The 20541-nt window shown below is 46.3% G+C and overlaps 1 protein-coding gene across 1 annotated transcript in view; it reads right to left on the bottom strand.

The window, feature by feature from the left end:
* HSPA9 (heat shock protein family A (Hsp70) member 9) overlaps nt 1–6858 on the bottom strand; it is a 77797-nt gene extending 70939 nt beyond the window's left edge. The window contains exons 1-2 of the mRNA XM_088451294.1: nt 6422–6858; nt 3025–3083 (exon numbers count right to left, since the gene is read on the bottom strand). Of these exons, the coding sequence (XP_088307420.1) occupies nt 3025–3083; nt 6422–6487 (125 nt within the window). The 5' untranslated portion in view covers nt 6488–6858. The remainder of the gene's footprint in view (nt 1–3024; nt 3084–6421) is intronic.
* Nucleotides 6859–20541: the final 13683 nt, after the last annotated feature.

Raw genomic sequence — 20541 nt, 5'->3', positions numbered from 1 at the left:
CTAGACACCAGAGTACTAATGTCTAGGGCCGCCTCGTTGATATAAGTGGCCGAATCACGGAGATTACCAATCAACTCCGCCTGTTCGGCCGGAATCGAAAGAAGCCTCTAATGAATCCGCCCAGCGCTCCATCGCTCTGGCAACCCAGCAAATGGCCATAGCCGGCCGTGCTGCCCCCCCGCAAGGGAATAAGCGGACTTCAGGCAGATCTCCACCTTGCGGTCCGTATCCTTAAGGGAGGACATGGATGGCATCGGCAATGTGGCACTACGGACAAGACGGGTCACGTGAGAATCCACCTGTGGAGGGGATTCCCACTTTGCAAAATAATTATCCGCGAACGGATAAGCCACCGCCAGGCGTCTCTGCGGCTGGTATCTTTTGCCAGGTTGTTTCCACGCCTCCTCTAAATGGTCCACCAACTGACCCGAAAGAGGAAAGACTGTGGCATCGCCCTTTACATCTTTGAAAAAGGCATACTTAGATTTAGCCGCTGGGGGAACTTCGTCCTCAATCACCAAGGCTGTGCGGACCGCCCGAATAAGTCCAGGAATATATACTTTGGACTTAGCATCAGCGTCCTTAGTGTGGAGAGGTTCCTGATCGTAAGGATCCAGAATCTCCCCATCATCAGACGTCCCCTCGTCATCCTCATAAGGAGCGGACAGAGACGCCACCGGCCGTTTATGCGGCTGCATCACAGACTCCCCTTGCAACACATCCGACAAGTGCTGTACAGAACTCGTCAGGGAGTTAACCCACGCTGGCTCCTGAGAAACCGGGAGCGGGGAAATAGGGAGACTGTGGGGTACCACCAATTGTCGTGGGAAACCCTGCATGGGTGACGACACCATTGACTGCTGGGACAAACCCATCGGTGTAAACGCGGGCTGCGGAGCTAACTGGCCCACTAAGGCTGTAAGCGCCTGAGCGAAACAAGCCCAGGGCGGCTCCTGTACCGGTGCTGTAACCGTAATAGGCCGCGCCATGGACAAACACTGCCGGCAAAGGCCCTCCGCGCTACCCTCCCCCTCCGCTAACGGTACTTTACACGTAGTACACTGTAGCCGGAGAGGAAAATCACTTTCAGACATGATGGCACCAGGTATGTGACCCCTCTCACCAATTATATAGTAAATAGGCGAGAGACCACCCTGCAGCACCGCACCGCAAGGGCTTAGCAGAAAGAACAGGGACAGAATAAAGCTGACAGTTTAGAAGAAAAGTTACAAGCAGCAGCGCTAGCACAGTCACATACAATGCAAAGAAAATCAATTCCTGCACTAACAGCGCTGATCACTCAACTACGCAGACACAGGGCCTGGTAGGACACAGCGCTGCATACACAGACCTGACCACAGCGGAGGAGAGGTATGCAGGGGGACCCAGACCACGATGCTTCCTTCCAGGCTTCCAGCAGCGTTCAGAAGAAGATGGCCGCCGAGGAGCAGAGAGGAGGCTGGCCCGGGGAGGAGCGCTGCCACAGGGCCAGTCGGTAGCGTGCAGAGGGGGCTGTGTGCAGCGGGGGAGGCGCCGGCTGTGAGACAGGGAAGGCGCGCTCCCCTGGCATGCATTTAACCCCTGGGACGCCGCAGCGCTACCGCTCTGCTGCGGTCCGCTGTCCCAGGGGGTAGTGGAAGCGCAGGTTGGTCGCCTGGCTCCACGCTGCAGCCAGTCCCCAGGGAGCCCCCTGCCTGGGGACTTAGGACCATGTGACCAGCGGGGACCCTGCTGCTTACCTTTGTCCCCCTTGAACCCGGCCATGGTCCGGAACATCTGGGGTCACCGCTAGCTGTGACCCCAGATGCTCACCAGCATCCCCGGATCGGTACCGGCGTTCTGGTACCGGCGGGGGTGTAGGGAAGACAGCATGGACGTCAGGACTGACTGTCCATGCTGTACATCCAGATGTGCAGCCACAGCTGCATAGAAGAAAGCTTCAGGGGCTCTTCTAGCCCCCACTCCGACAGATGCACCCGACTCCGGCCGGGCACCAAACTAAACTGAGGTGCCTTGGCTCGGGGGCGGGGTATAGGAGGGGGACCCTAGTGCATCCTGGGAGGCTGAAAAGCTTAACTCTATGGTGCCCGGCGACTGACGTCACACCTATACCCCAAGGTATCCTGTGGAACCCTATGGACCCTGAAGTAGAAATACACCTATTGTTTTTCCCACATTACAGGAATACCAATAATATAGGTGTGCTTTGTAGGTTTAGTCCCTGTTTACCATTACATGCACTAACACCAGGGGAACTGCAAGAGAGTATATGAGTCTCATTAGCCCCAGATCAGCTCTACTACTGGAAACATCAGCAGATAAACCAGCATTACTGCCTCCTCATTGCTGGGGCCACTATTACGCTTGAGATTACTTTTGCCATCTATCTACTAGTACAGAGCTTCTCAAATTCGGTCATCAAGACCCCACACAGGTCACCCAGCAGGTGCACAGAGGTATTCACTACTCACTGACACATTTTAAAAGTTCCACAGGAGGAGTTCATTATTTCACTTGCGATTCTGTGAGGAAATCTGTAAAACATGCACTGTTTGGGGTCCCGAGGACAGAGTTTGAGAACCTGTGTACTAGTATGATTACAACCTGAGATTAACATCCAAGGAGCTGCAGCCTATTTCAATGGCAAATTTAAAAGAAACCTAAAAGATAGTTGTGATCCCCCTCCCCAAGAACGTGACTGATCATAACCAAATGCTGCAATTAAACTTATATTCAGTTATCAGTTATCAGTATCAATGTTGGTCATAACTGCATGATAAATACAGCATTAAGATATGCTACAACATATAAAGCAATTCCTTATGGACTTGTTCAGAAGGGAACATAGGAGGAAAAGCTTGTGATGTCAAAATCAGCAACATTATTATACGCCCCGTTTATTAGCAGTTTGCCTGTATGGAACACACCATGAGCAAACCTCTGCAAAACTAGTCTACAGATGAAAACAAATACAGGCATAGGACACAATGCATAGCAGACATGGGAATGGATGGGAGTACTTACGCATAATTTCGTTTATAACCGGCATTTAGAACATCTTCGCTGAAACCATTGAAACAACCCTAAAACAATAAAGTAATTAAAACAGACAATTAATTCTACTTTATATATTTTAAACATATATAATATTCAATGTGTGTACATGTAAATATAGATATGGTTTTGAATATTATTTGAGATTAACTTTTTATTTATTCTATACAGAATGAAATTTAAATAATCCAATAGTACAGGGCAGGGTAAGTAAGGGAAAAGGAGGAGGCAAAGGTGGGAAAAAAAATGGTATTACACATTTACTTGCTTGGGGTCATGTTAATTCTGCATTGCCTGTGATTATCCAACACTCAAGTACACTTGTTGCTTGCGTACTGAATGCATGTAATTCCCAAGGGTGATAGACACATGTATTGCTGCTAGTATAAGAGGCAGGAGAGCGGTTGAATTGTGAAAAATGGATTTAGGACAGAAAATAGATTGAGGAAACATGTATGGTCACATCGTTGCAAAGGAGTAAAGTGTTTGAAGGTTTAGTGCATTTGCTTTTAATAATGTTAGTCTGGAGATGGGTTTACTAGTCAATGATATTACCTTGAAGTAATTGGATGTGGTAAGAGATCAACAAGCAGTACTGTATGTCAACACCAAATGGTCGACAGGGTCAAACGGTTGACATGGACAAATGGTCACCACAAAAATGGTTGACAAATTTTTTGTATTTTAAGCCTAATCCTAACCATAACCCTCCATCTAGTGCCTAAACCTAATAGTAGCCCAACCCTCCCCCAAACTTAAATATGTTGACAAAAAAATAAATCATGTGTCAACCATTGGTGTGTCAACCATTTGAACCTGTTCACCTATTCACGGTCGACCTGTCATCCACATACAGAAATAATCAAGTACAATCTGACAATTTGCATTTATGGTTCCTGCTACCCCTTCGATCAGTACACATATTGTACCTTATATTTCTCTTTGTGAAGATTTTTAAGCGCTTATTCAAACATTTCCATTGCTATGTTGTGTGCATTAAAACGGCTTAAAAATAAAACATTTGGGATGGTTAATTTCCTTGCCACAAAATTTAGGGCCGTATTCAATTAGCAGCGAAAAGCAGTTTTCTGTGAATTATCATTGTGGGTGACATAATTTCGCCTGTCTGAAAGTTTCCTCTGTATTCAATTCCAAATAGTTTTTGCGTACGCGAAAACGCAATGTAATAGGCAAAAAACTTTCGCCTATGAACATGTGTCAAAAAAAAGTGCAGAATTGGGGTTTTGGGGTGCAAACTTCGGAAAAAAACCCTGCACCCTTGGGACAGTCCTCCAAAAAGGTAAACGGAGTAAAAAAAAAGTTAAAAAAATACTTTAGATCACCCCAAAAAAGTACTTTCATTTTTGGGGACAAACTTCAAAACTAGTGAAGTATGCCCCAGGTGTTTTAAAGTTTGCAGCAGGTGGATTTTTTTTTTAAAACTTCAGTTTAGCAACTTTCGAATATGCTAGTACCCATTTTCATGTACCCCAAATTTGCTGGGACTACTTATTTTCACAAAAAAAACCCTGCTAAATGCTATTCTTCACCACTTATGCAAAGATGCTAAATAGCAGCTATTGAGATCAATTAAGTAGCCCAAATACTTTCAGCAGGGCTACTCGGGAGGATCTATAGTGAACCCCAATATCAGTGCATCTTTTGGGGGGTGTCAGGCTGATTTCCCCAAATCTGACAATACTTTTTGCATGTTACAGTTTCGCCGGGTACCATTTTTGCTGATTTCTAATAGAATACGGGAATAAGCGATGACGCGCACGATAATTTTTTGCATGGAAAACCAGCAATGTCGGCGAAAAGTACGGGACTTGTCGCCTCTGATTGAATATGCCCCTTATATCTGAAAAGGTAAGCAATGACACAGGCAGTAATCCCAAAGCCACCCAAATGTTATGAATATAGTAAGTATGTGACAGCACTACATACGTTAATTTCATGCCAGCAGGAAATGGAGTATGTTTCAATGCAGTGTGTAAGGGACATTGCTGCAAGTTTAATAAAATGGATTTTAATTTGAAAGGACTTTGATTTAGAAGTATTGCTTTCAATTTGATCAGATTTTCAGTTGTAGCATGTGGTGAATTTGTCCTCACGCATCACTGGCTGCATGCAATTGCTAGCTTTATCAGAGACCATTTTTAGGGGTCAATCCAATTAGGAGTGATGGAGGACAGTGAAGGAAACCCTCGCAGCCCGATCTCACACCGGACTCGTACATTTTTGCTCACAGCCCTATAAGGCTGCAAATAAAAATTAGGGAGTCCAGAGGCACCATAAATGTGGCATACAGCCGCACTTACTCGTGCGGGTAAGAACATAATTGGCTTGACCCCTTAGTGTACCAATTTCATAAGACACTGTGGAAGCAGCATTTTGTGAGCAGAGCCTATATCCAGGCAATGAATTCCCTAGTAATTATAGCAGCATCACAGAAACTAAAGTTGCTGTTGTCCGGCTAACTAGTGATGTGTGCAGCCGAATATCACTGAAGTTTAGTCGGCATTGCCCACTTTGTGTTGAGGAAAGGGGTAAAGCTGCACAGGTGGATGTTACAGTGCCATGTATGCATCCACACCCTAAAATGATTGCAGTGCAATTTGGAAGATATGGGTAAAAAAAAAAATTATATATATATATATATATATATATATAATAATTATTATCAAAAAAACAAAACAAAAATACAACAATTGACACATTTTCATACTTCAATAAACTTAGAGGCATGTAACATTATAGGTTTAAGTAACCTTGGAGACATTAAGTAACATTTTAAATAAAAAGGTCACATACAGCTTATGCTGAAAATATATTAAAAAAAAAAAAAAAAAAAAATCAAAAACAGTATTATGAAAAGACCAGTTACAGGAGAGCCAGCACTGTGTAATACAGATGCACTATGTCAGGATGGTGCAATCCTGTGACGTTCCATGTAACCTTGCAGCCTCGAGCCTCAGTGACAGAACCATGTGGCCAATCATGTTCCCTGCACCAGGCCTACTGGTTCGCAACCCAGTCCTTGAATATCCCCTAACATGTTTTCTGGATTTCTTTATTCATGCACGGGCGAGTTGATCTGTTTTGTTGGGTCAGTAATTATCCCATCTGCTTCCACAGATAGAAATCCTGAAGACATGGGCTGTAGGGGAACTTGAGAACATGAGCTGAGAACCAATGGAACACATGCATACCCTCCTAAACTGCTATCACTACACCCCCTCCTATATACAATCCTGAGAGATCAGACAGATGGGATAAAATACAATTACTGTAACGTCTATAAGGACCTGCATCCTGCAATTACATGTTATACTGTATGTGCCGCATAGGACACGGCTGTACCTACCTGGCGGGCAGCGCTTCTGGGCACACATGACAACAGGCGGCCGACGACCTTACCGGCGCTCAGCATTGTGCTACGGCAGATACAGGGATCGGGAAGACCTCGGGGAACGGAGAGGAGACCGGTCACGGTGCTGCCGCTTCTAGAAGTATCCAAACCACGTGGGAGTGACTAGTGAAAGTTCACGGCAGCAGCAGCCGGGAGGACGTCTCTCTCACTCTCCGCCCTGCGATCAGGAGCACACGCCTGTCCGTGAGGCGTAAGGGAAGAGGAGGCGGGCGGCAAGCCGCGGTGCCCGGATAGGACGGGTGGTTGTCAGACACACGGCCCGGTGCTGGGGAGCAGACAAATGTCCGGGATGCGGTGTAAGGTGGCCCACACCTGGGACGTGGGAGCAGGCGCGGCTGTGGACGACTGGATGGGGTCCATGACGGGGCTTCGCTGAAGGTCATCGGGGACAGGAAGTGACATAGTGCTCGGGGTAGGGGGTGTGTAGTGAGTGAGATGTAGCGCAGCACACTCACATGGAATGCTATAGATCATCCATATGTGCAGATTATCTATGTTCTGGGGGTCATTGGAGAAAAACGTCTTAACATTTTTGGAGGGTGCTCACATTCCACTGTTGGATTCAAAAATGGCATGCACAGACAGGCATGTGGGCAGCACACATATTGGTGCTACAGACCTGGTCTTACATTGTGCGTGACTCAGTTCAATGAGTTGCAAGTTTTTCATGACACTGGTATACATTGTGCACCAAAGAAATGCAATATCCAATTATAAATTCCACTTTGCGGTATTCACGATGAGGCTGCATGACTTTACACAGTGTGACTTGCTATAAGTGCATGAAAAGGGGGGGAAAACTTCCTGGACTCCAAAAAAGTGACTTAGAAAGATCGGTAATGACAGAGACGGCGCTTAAACAAGGGTCCTAGGGAAAAACAATTCCGCTGTCAAAAAGAAGTGTTCAATAGCTACAATAATTTACAGAATAAAGGTATAACTGCATAGAGTAGTTTTCCAGAAGATGTAAATAATATCAAGTATTCATTATGTTGCAAATAACATTTAATCAACAAAAGATAAAAAACATGCAGGATAAAAAAAAACACATTAAACAACTTAAAGGCAATTAAGAAATACAAATGATGAAAGACTAGTTAATATTCTATTGTAAAACTTCAGAAAATGCAGACCATATAAAATGAGTGGGGGTAAGTATAAAATCTATGGATGTGCGGTGAGGACAATTGTCTGGGGAGGCACTGGCTAGTATAGGAGCCAAGAAAAAAATGGCAAAGGCAACCTGCGCCCCACAGACCGCAGCTTAGTCCACTCTCGAGAGCACCACACCGCCAAATTAAATACAAAAAACAAGTGATCCAAAGAAGCGCGATCTTCTGATAATGTGTAAATAGATAGTGGTAGAGATTATCACTTGAAAAATGAAAGAGAAGATCTACAGTAGATTATGCCCAAGGTACTGGAACACCTCAAATTCTCTGGAGCCTTCCTTCTAGAACTCACCTCACAGTAAAATAATGCATTCACATGAAGGTATCTTTCCTCTCCCCATCAACCAATATAAAGATCTTTTTCATACTATCCCCACTTGAAACCCCTTGGAAAGAACACTCACCTGGGATCAGGTATAAACGTTCCCATAAAGGTTTCTTTGTTTCTAGGGCAAACTTCCCTGCTTAGGAACGTAACCAGGTTTGTATATTCCTTATAAAGCCGGTCCAGAAAGTGCATTCCAACAGCAGATACAAAATTGATGGATTTAATGGTAAAATAATAAAAAACAAATACAGCCTAAAAAATAGTTTAAAACGTATATAACCTCCGCTCCAGGGTAGGCAGATGGGGATGTCCAAAAATGTTTAAAACAGGAATCAAAAAGTAAGGAATACTTTCCATATAACACCAACGCGTTTCTGACCATAGGTCCTTCCTCAGGGTCACTTACACCTCCACGTACCTGTCCTTTATCATTTATACCTCCATGTACCTGTCCCGAATCGTTTACACCTCCATGTACCTGTCCCGAATCATTTACACCTCCATGTACCTGTCCCGCATAATTTACACATCCATGTACCTTTTCCACAATTTATACATCCACATACCTGTCCTTTATCATTTATACCTCCATGTACGTGTCCCAAATCATTTACACCTCCACGTACATGTCCCGCATAATTTTCACCTTTACATACCTGTCCCGCATCATTTCCAACTCCACATACCTGTCCCGCAGCATTTACACCTCCACGTACCTGTAATTCATCATTTATGCTAACACATCCACATAACTGTCCCGCATCACTTACACCTCCACGTACCTGTCCCGCATAATTTACACCTTCACGTACCTGTCCCGCATAATTTCCAACTCCACGTATCTGTCTGGCAGCATTTACACCTCCACGTACCTGTAATTCATCATTTATGCTTACACATCCACATAACTGTCCCGCATAACTTACACCTCCACGTACATGTCCCACATAATGTACACCTTCACGTACCTGTCCTGCATTATTTACACCTTGTCACGACCAGGGCTGTGAGGGGTCAGGGTCAGCGGCACTTACCTGTCCAGACGCTCTGGCGGGGTCCTTCTGGCAGAGGTGCAGGCACATGGAGGGAGGTCCGCGCTGCATGCTACAAGGGTCTGGAGGCATAGTGTCCTGGCTGCTAGTGTGAGTATTGCACACCTTGGCAGTGCTGCAGCACGACGTGGGCGCCGCCATCTTGGATGTGGTCAGGTGACTCCTTTCGACCAATCCAGTCAGCATTCCTGGGAGTCCCTAGCAACCAATCCTGCACTTTCTCCGGGTATTTAAGGGCTGATCTGCAGTCCTTTCATTGCCAGTGCAACGTTGTTCCCAGCTGAGCTGGGAGTTCGCTGAGCTCCCTGCTATTCCTTGTTTCTGCTGAGTCTCACATATAAGTATATTGCTCCAGGTTCCAGCCTCCCAGACACAATGCATACCAGCGGTGCTACTCCCTACTACCACCCCCAGAGGGAGCCCTGCTTAAGCTATCCTGACAGTCTGTGATCATCCCAGACGTCCCAGTTACCTGTTGGGTGTATCCGCAGTCCGCTCCGGATGTATCTCGTCTCCAGCATCTATTCTTCATCAGTGGGCCATTCATGAGCAACACACATCTCAGACCAGCGTCCTTTCAATATCAAGACGTCTGCTCCTATAAACTCCCCTGAATCCACCCCGGGTTCATCTTCATAAGTACTTATCCCTCGTGTGGCACACCTCCACGTACCTGTCCCGCATCATTTACACATCCACGTACCTGTCCCGCATCATTTACACATCCACGTACCTGTCCCGCATCATTTACACATCCACGTACCAGTCCCGCATCATTTACACATCCACGTACCTGTCCCGCATCATTTATACCTCCACATACCTGTCCCACATAATTTACACCTTCACGTATTTGTCCCACATCATTTACACCTCCACATACCTTTGCCACATCACTTACACCTCCACATACCAGTCCCACATCACTTACACCTCCACTTGTCCCACTTCACTTACACATCCATGTACCTGTCCCACATCATTTACACCTTTACGTACCTGTCCCACATCATTTACACCTCTACGTACCTGTCCCACATCATTTACACCTCCACATACCTGTCCCACATCATTTACACCTCTACATACCTGTCCCACATAATTTACACCTCCACATACCTGTCCCACATCATTTACACCTCTACATACCTGTCCCACATCAGTTACACCTCCACATACCTGTCCCGCATCATTTACACCTTTACGTACCTGTCCCGCATCATTTACACCTCCACATACCTGTCCCACATCATTTTCACCTCCACATACCTGACCCACATCATTTTCACCTCCACATACCTGTCCCACATCATTTTCACCTCCACATACCTGTCCCACATCATTTTCACCTCCACATACCTGACCCACATCATTTACACTAGGGGTGAGCGGGTTCGGATTTCTGAAATCCGAACCCCCCCGATCCGAGTCAGGCTCGACTTTTCCCGCCTGACTCGGATCTGAAATCGATGCAAAATGTCATCATCCCGCCTTCCGGGTCTCGCGGGTTTTGGATTCTATATAAGGTACCCGCGTTGGCGAAATTTTCTCACTCGGGTGTGGACAGTGAAGAGGGAGGGTGGGAGTTAGTGCTGGCTGCGCAGTGTAGTGCAGTGTAATGTTGTGCTGTGCTGCTGTTGTCCATAGGGGCTGTGTCCACTCCTCCAAAGTCCATAGGGGCTGGCTGTGTTGTGCTGTGCTGCTGTTGTCCATAGGGGCTTTGTCCACTCCTCCAAAGTCCATAGGGGCTGGCTGTGTTGTGCTGCTGTTGTCCATAGGGGCTGTGTCCACTCCTCCAAAGTCCATAGAGGCTGGCTGGGCTGTGTTGTGCAGTCAGTTGTCCATAGGGGCTGTGTCCACTCCAAAGTCCTGTGCAGCGTCCCAGTCCTAAAAGGGTGCTGTAGTGTTGTCCAGGGGGTGTTCTGTCCATCAGGGGTGCTCCCCCCAAGTGCAAAAAAATATATATATTTTTTCTGTTTGTGAATTGTGTGCGCAGTAGCCGCACGTGCATCAACAAAGTAGCGCCAAGCGTGCGCCTGTGTCATAAGTAAAGGGCCGGCTGGCTTGACCGTTAAAGGGTGCTGTAACCCCCAAAGTGCACTCCAAACAAAATAAAAAATTCTTTTCTGTGTTTGCGAATTGTGTGTGCAGTAGCTGCACGTACAACAACAAAGTAGCACCAAGCGTGCGCCTGTGTCATAAGTAAAGGGCCGGTTGGCTCGTCCGTTAAAGGGTGCTGTAACCCCCAAAGTGCACTCCAAAAATATATATTTTTTCTGTGTTTGTGAATTGTGTGCACTGTACGTGCATCCTCAAAGCAGCAGCGCCAAGCGTGCATCTGTCTGTTAAAGGGTGGTGTAACCCCCAAAGTGCATTACAACAAAAATAAAACATTTTCTTCTGTGTTTGTGAATTATCTGCACTGTACGTGCATCCTCAAAGCAGCAGTGCCAAGCGTGCATCTGTCTGTTAAAGGGTGGTGTAACCCTCAAAGTGCGCTCCACAAAAAAAAAAAAAATCTTTTTTTTCTGTCTTTGTGAATTGTGTGCACTGTAGCTGCACGTGCATTAACAAAGGAGCAGCGCCAAGCGTGCGCCTGTGTCCCATAAGTAAAGAGCCGGCTGGCTCATTTCTTAAAGGGTGGTGTAACCCACAAAGTGCACTAGTCTCCAACAAAAATAAAAAATTATTTTCTGTGTTTGTGTGCACCTTAGCCGCACGTATATATCAATATAACATAAATGGAGGACCAAACTTTCTCCAATACAAAATAAAATAGGGAAAGATCAAGAACTACTTCCTCCTAGTGCTGAAGCTGCTGCCACTAGTCATGACATAGACGATAACATGCCATCAACGTCGTCTGCCAAGGCCGATGCCCAATGTCATAGTAGAGGGCATATACAATCCCAAATGACAAAGTTCAGGAAAATGACCTTAAAAAAACATTTAAATCATCTGAGGAGAAATGTAAACTTGCCAATATGCCATTTACGACACAGAGTGGCAAGGAACGGCTAAGGTCTTTCCCTATGCTCATGACTAGTGGTTCAGCTTCACATGACGATGGAAGCCCTCCTCCCGCTAAAAAAAATCATACGAGTTAAGCTGGCAAAAGCACAGTGAAGAACTGTGCGTTCTAAGAAGATATCACAAATCTCCAAGGAGAGTCCAAGTGTGGTGGCGGTTGCGATGCCTGACCTTCCCAGCACTGGACGGGAAGAGGTGGCTCTTTCCACCATTTGCACGTCCTCTGCAAGTGCTGAAAGGAGCACCCACAGTCCACTTGCTGATATGCAAATTGAAGATGTCACTGTTGAAGTACAACCGGATGACATGGTGTAGCTGGCGCTGGAAGTTAGCGAGGAGGATTCTGATGGTGATGTGCTTTGTTTAAATCAGGCTCCGTGGGAGACAGTTGTTGTCCGTGGGATGAAAAAGCTCATCACGGTCATGCCTGGGCAGAAAACCAAACATTCCACCTCTTTGGTCTGGCAATATTCTATCCAAATCCGGACAACAACTGTCTTGCCATACGTACCATATGTAAAGGTGAAATAAGTAGGGGCAGGGACGTTAACCACCTAGGAAAATCCTCCCTTATACGTCACCTGCAGCGCGTTCATAAAAAGTTACTGTCAAGTTCAGAAACTTTGGCTAAGACCATAAGCAGTCCAGGGACACCTAAATCCCTTTGTCCTGTTGTATCCAAGCACCTGCAAACCACACAGTCAACTTCCTCCTTGTCAATTTCCTCCTTAGCCAGGATCGGAAGTAGTCCTGCAGGCCATGTCAGTGGCATGACTGACTCTCCTATCCGGGATTCCTCCAGAGGATCCTGGCCAACGTGCTCGATCCTAGGTTTAAAGCCTATGTGGTGTCTCTCTTTCTGGCCGACACAAGCCTGCAGAGGTGCAAAGACCTGCTGGTGAAAACACTGGGCCTGATTCAGAGCCGGACGCTATTTGCGAACGGTCGTTCAGAAAAAGGTGCCGGCTATTTAAATTGAGCGCTCGCTCTTTGCGGTTTGTTGACGCCTCTATGTCTGAGCGAGCGAACAAAACATGCGCTTGCTATTTTGTAAAGACGCCCCCTGGCCGTTCGCATCATACGTCATCTCCGCTATTTATTAGATTAATCATGTACATCGAAAGGCGTCTGAACTGCTCGCAGTGCTTGTGGCTGGATTTTCCTACCGCAATCATGCGAACAGTTCAGGCTAAGAGACAACCAAGTGACGTCGCCGATGACACTGCTTTGTTAATTATGCACACCCTTAAAATGCCCGTTTTGACCGTTTGGCACGCCTGCGTTTGGATCTCCACTCCCCGTTTTCAAGCACCTTCCCCTGTTACCACCCATAAATGCCTCATCCTGTCACTCAAATTAGCAGGCACTCGCTATTTTGGGAACACGATTTCTGCCCGCACTGACTGGTTGGCGCATGCGCATTACAACCCATACACATGCGCAGATGTGCGAACGAGCGGCCGCTTACGAGCGGCTCTGAATCAGGCCCACTGTCAGCTGAAGCAGAACGTGACACGTCAACAGCTCCTTCATTTTCTCCCGCAACTGGGGCAGCCAGGAAAAAACGTAGGTATCCTAAACAACCAGCTGGCGGTAATGCAGGGCAGGCAGGACCAAGTTTGGACATCTGGTCCAGACTGAAAGACCTGGCAACAACTTCTGACATGTCTTCTGTCACTGCATATGATACTGTCACCATTGACAGAATGGTAAAGGATTACATCGGTGACAGCATCCAAGTAGGCATGTCAGACAGTCCGTACCTGTACTGGCAGGAAAAAGAGGCAATTTGGAGGCCCCTGTACAAACTGGCTCTATTTTACCTGAGTTGCCCCCCCTCCAGTGTGTACTCCGAAAGAGTGTTTAGTGCAGCCGGAAACCTTGTCAGCGAAAGGCGTAGGAGGTTGCTTCCACAAAATGTGGAGAAGATGATGTTCATAAAAATGAATTATCAACTCTTCCAGGGAGACCAGCCTCCAGAACGTACAGAGGGACCTGTGGTGGTGGATTCCAGCGGGGACGAATTAATACTCTGTGAGGATGTACACAACACTGAAGAGGGTGAGGAATCGGTGGATGAGGAGGATGAGGACGACATCTTGCCTCCGTAGAGCCAGTTTGTGCAGGGACAGATTAATTGCCAGCTTGTTTTGTGGGGGCCCAAACGAACCGATCACTTCAGCCACAGTCGTGTGGCAGACCCTGGCGCTGAAATGATTGGTTTGTTAAAGTGTGCATGTCCTGTTTATACAACATAAGGGTGGGTGGGAGGGCCCAAGGACAGTTCCATCTTGCACCTCTTTTATTTCTTTGCATTATGCACTGTTTGGGGCCTAGTTTTTCAAACTGCCATCCTGTCTGCCACTGTAGTGTCACTCCTAGATGGGCCACGTGTTTGTGCCACCCACTCCTGTCGCTTAGCATATTTCATCCAGCTACCTCGGTGGAACCTTTTGGACATAAAAACACTATTGTGAGGTGTTCAGAATAGACTAGAAATGAGTGGAAATTAAGGTTATTGAGGTTAATAATAGCATAGGATCAGAAAAACCCACAAATTCTGTGATTTTAGCTGTTTTAATGCTTTTTAAAAAAAAAAATACAGATCCAAAACACAAAACCCAGAACCCAGAACCCAAAACACGAAAGGGTGGTTTTGGCAAAACCAATCCAGATCCAAAACAGGAAGAAAGATCCAGATCCAAAACACGAAAAGTGGCCGGTGCACACCCCTAATTTACACCTCCACGTGCCTGTCCCACATCATTTACACCTCCACATACCTGCCCCACATCATATATACCTCCACATACCTGTCCTGTATCATTTACACCTCTACATACCTGTCCCACATCATTTAACTATTTGAGCTTTTTAAAGAAATTCATCTGAAAACTGAAATGTCTTTATTGATCAAATTATGCTAGTTAAACCTCTCCAAGTGCATGATTATTCATTAGAATGGGTGTACTTGAGGCTCTGCACTGTGGGCCTGATTCAGACCCGGTCGCAAACGCTGAGTGCTCGCAACCGGGTCAATGTTTGCCCACTGGGCATGCGCACGACGGAGCCGGCTCCGTCATGCACATGCGCAAGACCCGGCTAGCGACGGGTGCTCTGTCACTCCGGGTCTCACACCAAAGGGGGCGAGCTGTCGATGGTGATTGACAGCTCACCCCGATTGGTAGGCGGGCAGGGGGGGTGGCTGGCCAAACAGAGGCATTCCCGAAGGAACGCCTGCCGTTTGGGGGCAGTCCCACTGTCATCACCAGTGTCAGTGGGAGAGCTTCCGGCTCTATTAGAGCCAGAAGCTCTCTGGGGCTTGCGGCCACGAGACCCTAACACAAGGGTCTCGTTGCAAGCCCGATGGTCTTGACCATCGTGACCATCAACCTGGCCGCTCGCAATAGCTGTGGGTGGTCACCCACAGCTATGCGAGCGGCCAGGTGGCCGCACAAAAAAAAAAAAAAAAACGCCCTGATTCAGAGCGAGCGCTCGTTCAGAGCGTCCGTCTCTGAGTCAGGCCCTGTGTCCTGGCATTTTTTACATTAGAATAAAGATTTTTCAGACCTCTTCTCCTACTGTGGGGGATGCACACAACATTTTTTTAATTTCCGCTGGAAAATCAATGTGAGTTTGGAATTGAAATGTAATTTGCAGTGAAAACTGCTCACAGATCTCAACTCCCGCCTAATTGATTTGACTTATGCTGGGTACACACTGGCAGATATATGGGCCGATCAATTGATCGGCCAATATATTTTGTGCGTGTCGGCCAGTGTGTACCAACGACATGTCTGTAAACGCATTTGGTATGAAATGCCGGCTGAAGCATGGCCGGCAGTTTGATTCCCGGCAGCGGCAGCCCGACAGATGCAGAGATCCCGGCAGCGGCAGCCCGACAGCGATGGAAATCCCGAACGTCCCTAGGTAAGTACAAACTAACCTAACCTACCCCCCTAACCCTCCTTAGGGGTGCCTAACCCTAACCTCCCCCCCTGTGCCTAACCCTAATCCCCCCTCTAAGTGCCTAAACCTAACCCCCCCTTCCCCGCTGCCTAAACCTAAGTCCCACGGGGGGTGCCTAACCCTAAGTCTCTCCTGGGTGCCCTAAACCTAACCCCCCCCCCCCCCGCGGCTGTCCGATCGGGATGCCGGGCACCGGTCTCCCGGCGTCGGATAAATGACAGGCGTCTAGATTTAGACGCCTGTCATTTAACCCTCGCCGGGATAGAGCAGTCGGGAAGCCGGCTGACGGGCTTACGTCAGCCGGTTTCCCGATTGAATCCCCTGTAAACAACATCATTCACAGACATATCGCGTCGGCTGTGCTGCACAGCCGATGCCCATTGTATCTGCAGATATATTGTGGCATCGTGCTGTGTGTACAGCGGTCAGCCGACCACCTGTACACTTGCTGCAGAGGCTGGGGGGGGGCGACATGCCCACTAGCCAGCGGGACCCGCGGCCTAATGACAGTTGATGGTTGTTCAGTGTTTATAAACAACCATCATCTGCAGATATATCTGTTATGCTGGGCATACACTATACAATTATCTGTCAGACAGCTGTCCAATCTGGCTGGTTGGAATGAAAACCTGGTGTTTGCGAGCAAATAACAATCAACCATATAGTCTTAAGCTGCGTACACACGGTCAGATAAAGTGGATGATTTCAATGATCCTATCGTTATCATTCAAATCGTCCAGATTCTGGCCCCTCCAAACGATGGTTGATGCGCTGGAACGAATGGTCATTACCATCGTCCGTCGCCCGGGCAAACTGGCATACATGGTCGATTTCGACTATGTTAGCCTGTTTACTACAGGGACCCGCGATCGATAATCGTTATCTGATCGTCGTGCAGTCGTCCCGTGTGTATGCACCTTTAATCACTGGAATACAGAACAAAGACAATTGTTCAAATTGGTTAAATGCATTTGATTTAACCAGTTTGTCTGATCGACCATTTTTATCTTGTTGTCCAGTGTTTGTGAGCAAATAGTTGATTGTCATTTGCTCCCATACATTACCAGGTTTTCATTCCAACCAGCCAGTTTGACAGATTATATATCTGCTCTGTGAGTATGGTACGCTTGCTGATATACATCTATGCCAGAGTGAGTGGGGTACGCCCCTTTCATCACTCCATTGCACTGGGCGGTGGGATTTATGTAATTGATAACACAGCGTACCACATTTAAGGGTGTGTATTATTTTTAGCCTATTTCATATTCATCTCACATTCTCCCATTTCTATTTGGTGGTGTGGGAAAGTGTCTATTTACCCACACACCCCGGAACGATTCCACACAATATAGGGCCTGATTCAGAGCCGCTCGTAAGCGGCCGCTCGTTCGTTCCGAGCGATGATTGCCCAACGGCGCATGTGTACGGATCGTAATACGCATGCGCGAACCATTCACTGCAGTCTGAAATCGAGCGCTCGCAAAATAGCGAGTGCCTGCTAATTTGAGTGACAGAATGAGGCGTTTGTGGGTGGTAACGGGGGAAGGTGCTTGAAAACGGGGAGTGGAGATCGGAACGCAGGCATGCCAAAAGGTCAAAACGGGCGTTTTAAAGGTGTGCATAATTAACACAGCAGCGTCATCGACCACGTCACTTGGTTGTTTCTTAGCCTGAACTGAACGCAATATTGTGGTAGGAAAATCCAGACCACAAGCACTGCGAGCAGTTCAGATGCCTTTCAATATACTCGATTAATCAAATAAATAGCGGAGATGACATAGGATACGAGCGGCCAGGGGGCGTTTTTTAGAAAAAAAAGACCGCATGTTTCGTTCGCTCGTTCAGACACAGAGGCGTCAACAGACCGCAAAGAGCGAGCGCTCTATTTAAATAGCCAGCCCCTTTTCAGAACGACCGTTCGCATATTGCGTCCGGCTCTGAATCAGGCCCATTGTTTTTTCATCTTTTTTCTATATAATCCACGTCTGGGAACGAAAGAAGGAGCCTTTGGAGATTTAAAAGAACACTCCAAGTTCTAAGAACTTGACTACCCCAGTGGAACCAAGTACCGTATTGCACTCCAGTTGAGAAACGCCTTCATCTGAGACCCATATTTGTTTACAGATTTCTATTAGTGGGGTGTTAGGTGACACTCAGGCACTCATTGAAGAGGGCTGCATCCATTTGCGCAGAAGTTTGGATTCACTTTCTTTCTTTTGAGATTGGACAGATACAGTATCTGACAGATAATTGTAGAGTGTATGCCCAGCATTAGGTGTGTACCCACCAATAGTGTTTGTCAAACTCGTTCCTCAGGATCCCTAACAGATTATGTTTTCCAGGCACCTAGCTGGGCACAGGTGTACTCATTACTGACACATTTTAAAAGATAAACAGGTAGTCTGGAAAATATGGGCTAGATTCTAGCTTAATGCATACAGAGGACCTCATTCAGAGTCGGTCGTAAACGGCCGCTCGGTCGTACGCCTAACGATCGAGAATCAGAAAAAAAAACAATCGCACGGCCGGGCGATTGCAACCAAAGTGACGCCCATACATTCACAAAGAACCTCCTCTAGCTAGCGAGTGATAGCAGTTAGCGATCGAGTCAATCGTTGTCATTCGCTGTATGTTAATTTTCTTCTTATGGTTGCGGCCACTTGTGTTGGGTGCAAATTACACCAAAAATTAACAAAAAAACGCATAGAATAAGCCACCCCCATGAAATTTATTCTTATTATTCGCTAATGCTAACGCAACTGAATCATTTACAAGCCAATTAGCAGTGTTATTAGCTTCAACAATCGATTATTAGCTGCTTGTATTGTGTGGCACAAAATAGAAACATCAAACATAACATCAGTCACATTCGATAGTATCAATTTTAATCTGGTGCTTAAGAGAGCACATACCCAACCTCAAGCTGTAAGATCAGCCAGGCCCCTAACCTGCTCGCAGAGTGACGTTTTACTATTTCCGGCCTTCTATGTCGGTCGTAGCAGTAAATTTATGTACGCCCCTGAAACGCCCTGAAAACGGTGAGGAATGCCTACGTTTTTAGACCACCACCCACAAACGGCCTTTCATGTCAATCAACTCACGGAAGCCACTTCCTGCTCGTAAGCCGTACGATCAACAGCATTTTGCATCACAAGGTCTAGTACGCACATGCGTGGTTTGGAAACATCGGATGCGTACGACCGAGCGGCCGCTTACGACCGACTCTGAATGAGGTCCAGAATTCTTTAGTGCAGAGTTTCTCAAACTCAATCTTCCCAGACCACCCAGCTGGAGCACAGGTGCACTGATGATCAACTGTCCCATTTTAATCACTTAACTGATGATTTTTTTCCCAGCAAAATGGTCACAAATTGTCTTTTTTTTACAATTAATATAGTTCGAAACTTGTTTTCATAAAATATGCCTTTCCATCTGCCCATTGGCAATAGACAACCCAGTGATCATAAATCCTAATAACAGTACCCCCCCCACTCATACACACGCTCTTAGTAGTAAAAAGTGTCAAGAGGGGACTCGCACTTTGGTCCCTGGCACATGTGCTCCAGAATGCTATTCGCATGGCACTCTGGGGCGTGATTCCGGCAATGATGTCCGCAGCCACAGACCGCCGCATCACTGCCAGGCGGTGCAGGGAGTCAGAGGAGATCTGTTTTGCACTTGTGCAGAACAGATCTCCTCTTCTAAAGCTGGGAGATACAGCAGGGCAGCGTGGTGCATGTGATGCGACCTTGTTCAGCTGAAGCACTTCTGGCTTCACATGTGACCATGCCAGTTAAGTGGTTAAAATATGCGATGCATTAATTCCTAAAGGTGGCCATACACTATGCAATTATCAGCACTGATAATTGCACAATGTATGGTATGGCCACAACTGAGCACCTATTATAGGTCTGCCGGGCATGAAAAATCCTCCTGCATGCATGACACATGCAATAATTTTGGAAGAAGAGAAAAGAACTCTGTTTGGTGAGCACTCTAAGTTATTATGTATAATAAAACATAACTTTTAATATTGAAAATTAATAAAATTAGACTCACTGTTGTACAAAACACTCACAAAATATCACAAAAATATCACAAAATATCAAAAACTATTAGTCTGAAACACTTAAATCCTAGAAATCCTATACATTAAATAGGCATATGCTAGAATAAATATATATATGCACATAGATAGTAGAATTAAACACCCTCCTATGTATCAAAAATAGCGAAATATACAGATAATACAATTGGCATCAAGCTTAAATAGCATAATTATTCAGACATCGGTTTATCCCCTAATGCATAACATGAATATGTCCTAGCTTAAATAACATAATTATACAAACATCGGTTGATCCCCTATTATATAGCATTAATGTATCTATAGTTTAGAATTTTAGAAAAGTCCAGGCATAGGAGCTGCCAAACCTCATTCTACTAGTCTGCTACATGAAAAAAGTTGTCACTTTCCACCAACTATTTCTAATTTACCAAAAG

This window comes from Taudactylus pleione, unplaced genomic scaffold (assembly GCF_031769625.1).
Source record: "Taudactylus pleione unplaced genomic scaffold, aTauple2 ptg000025l, whole genome shotgun sequence".
Taxonomy (NCBI): domain Eukaryota; kingdom Metazoa; phylum Chordata; class Amphibia; order Anura; family Myobatrachidae; genus Taudactylus; species Taudactylus pleione.
This window is presented reverse-complemented; position numbering and strand designations above follow the sequence as displayed.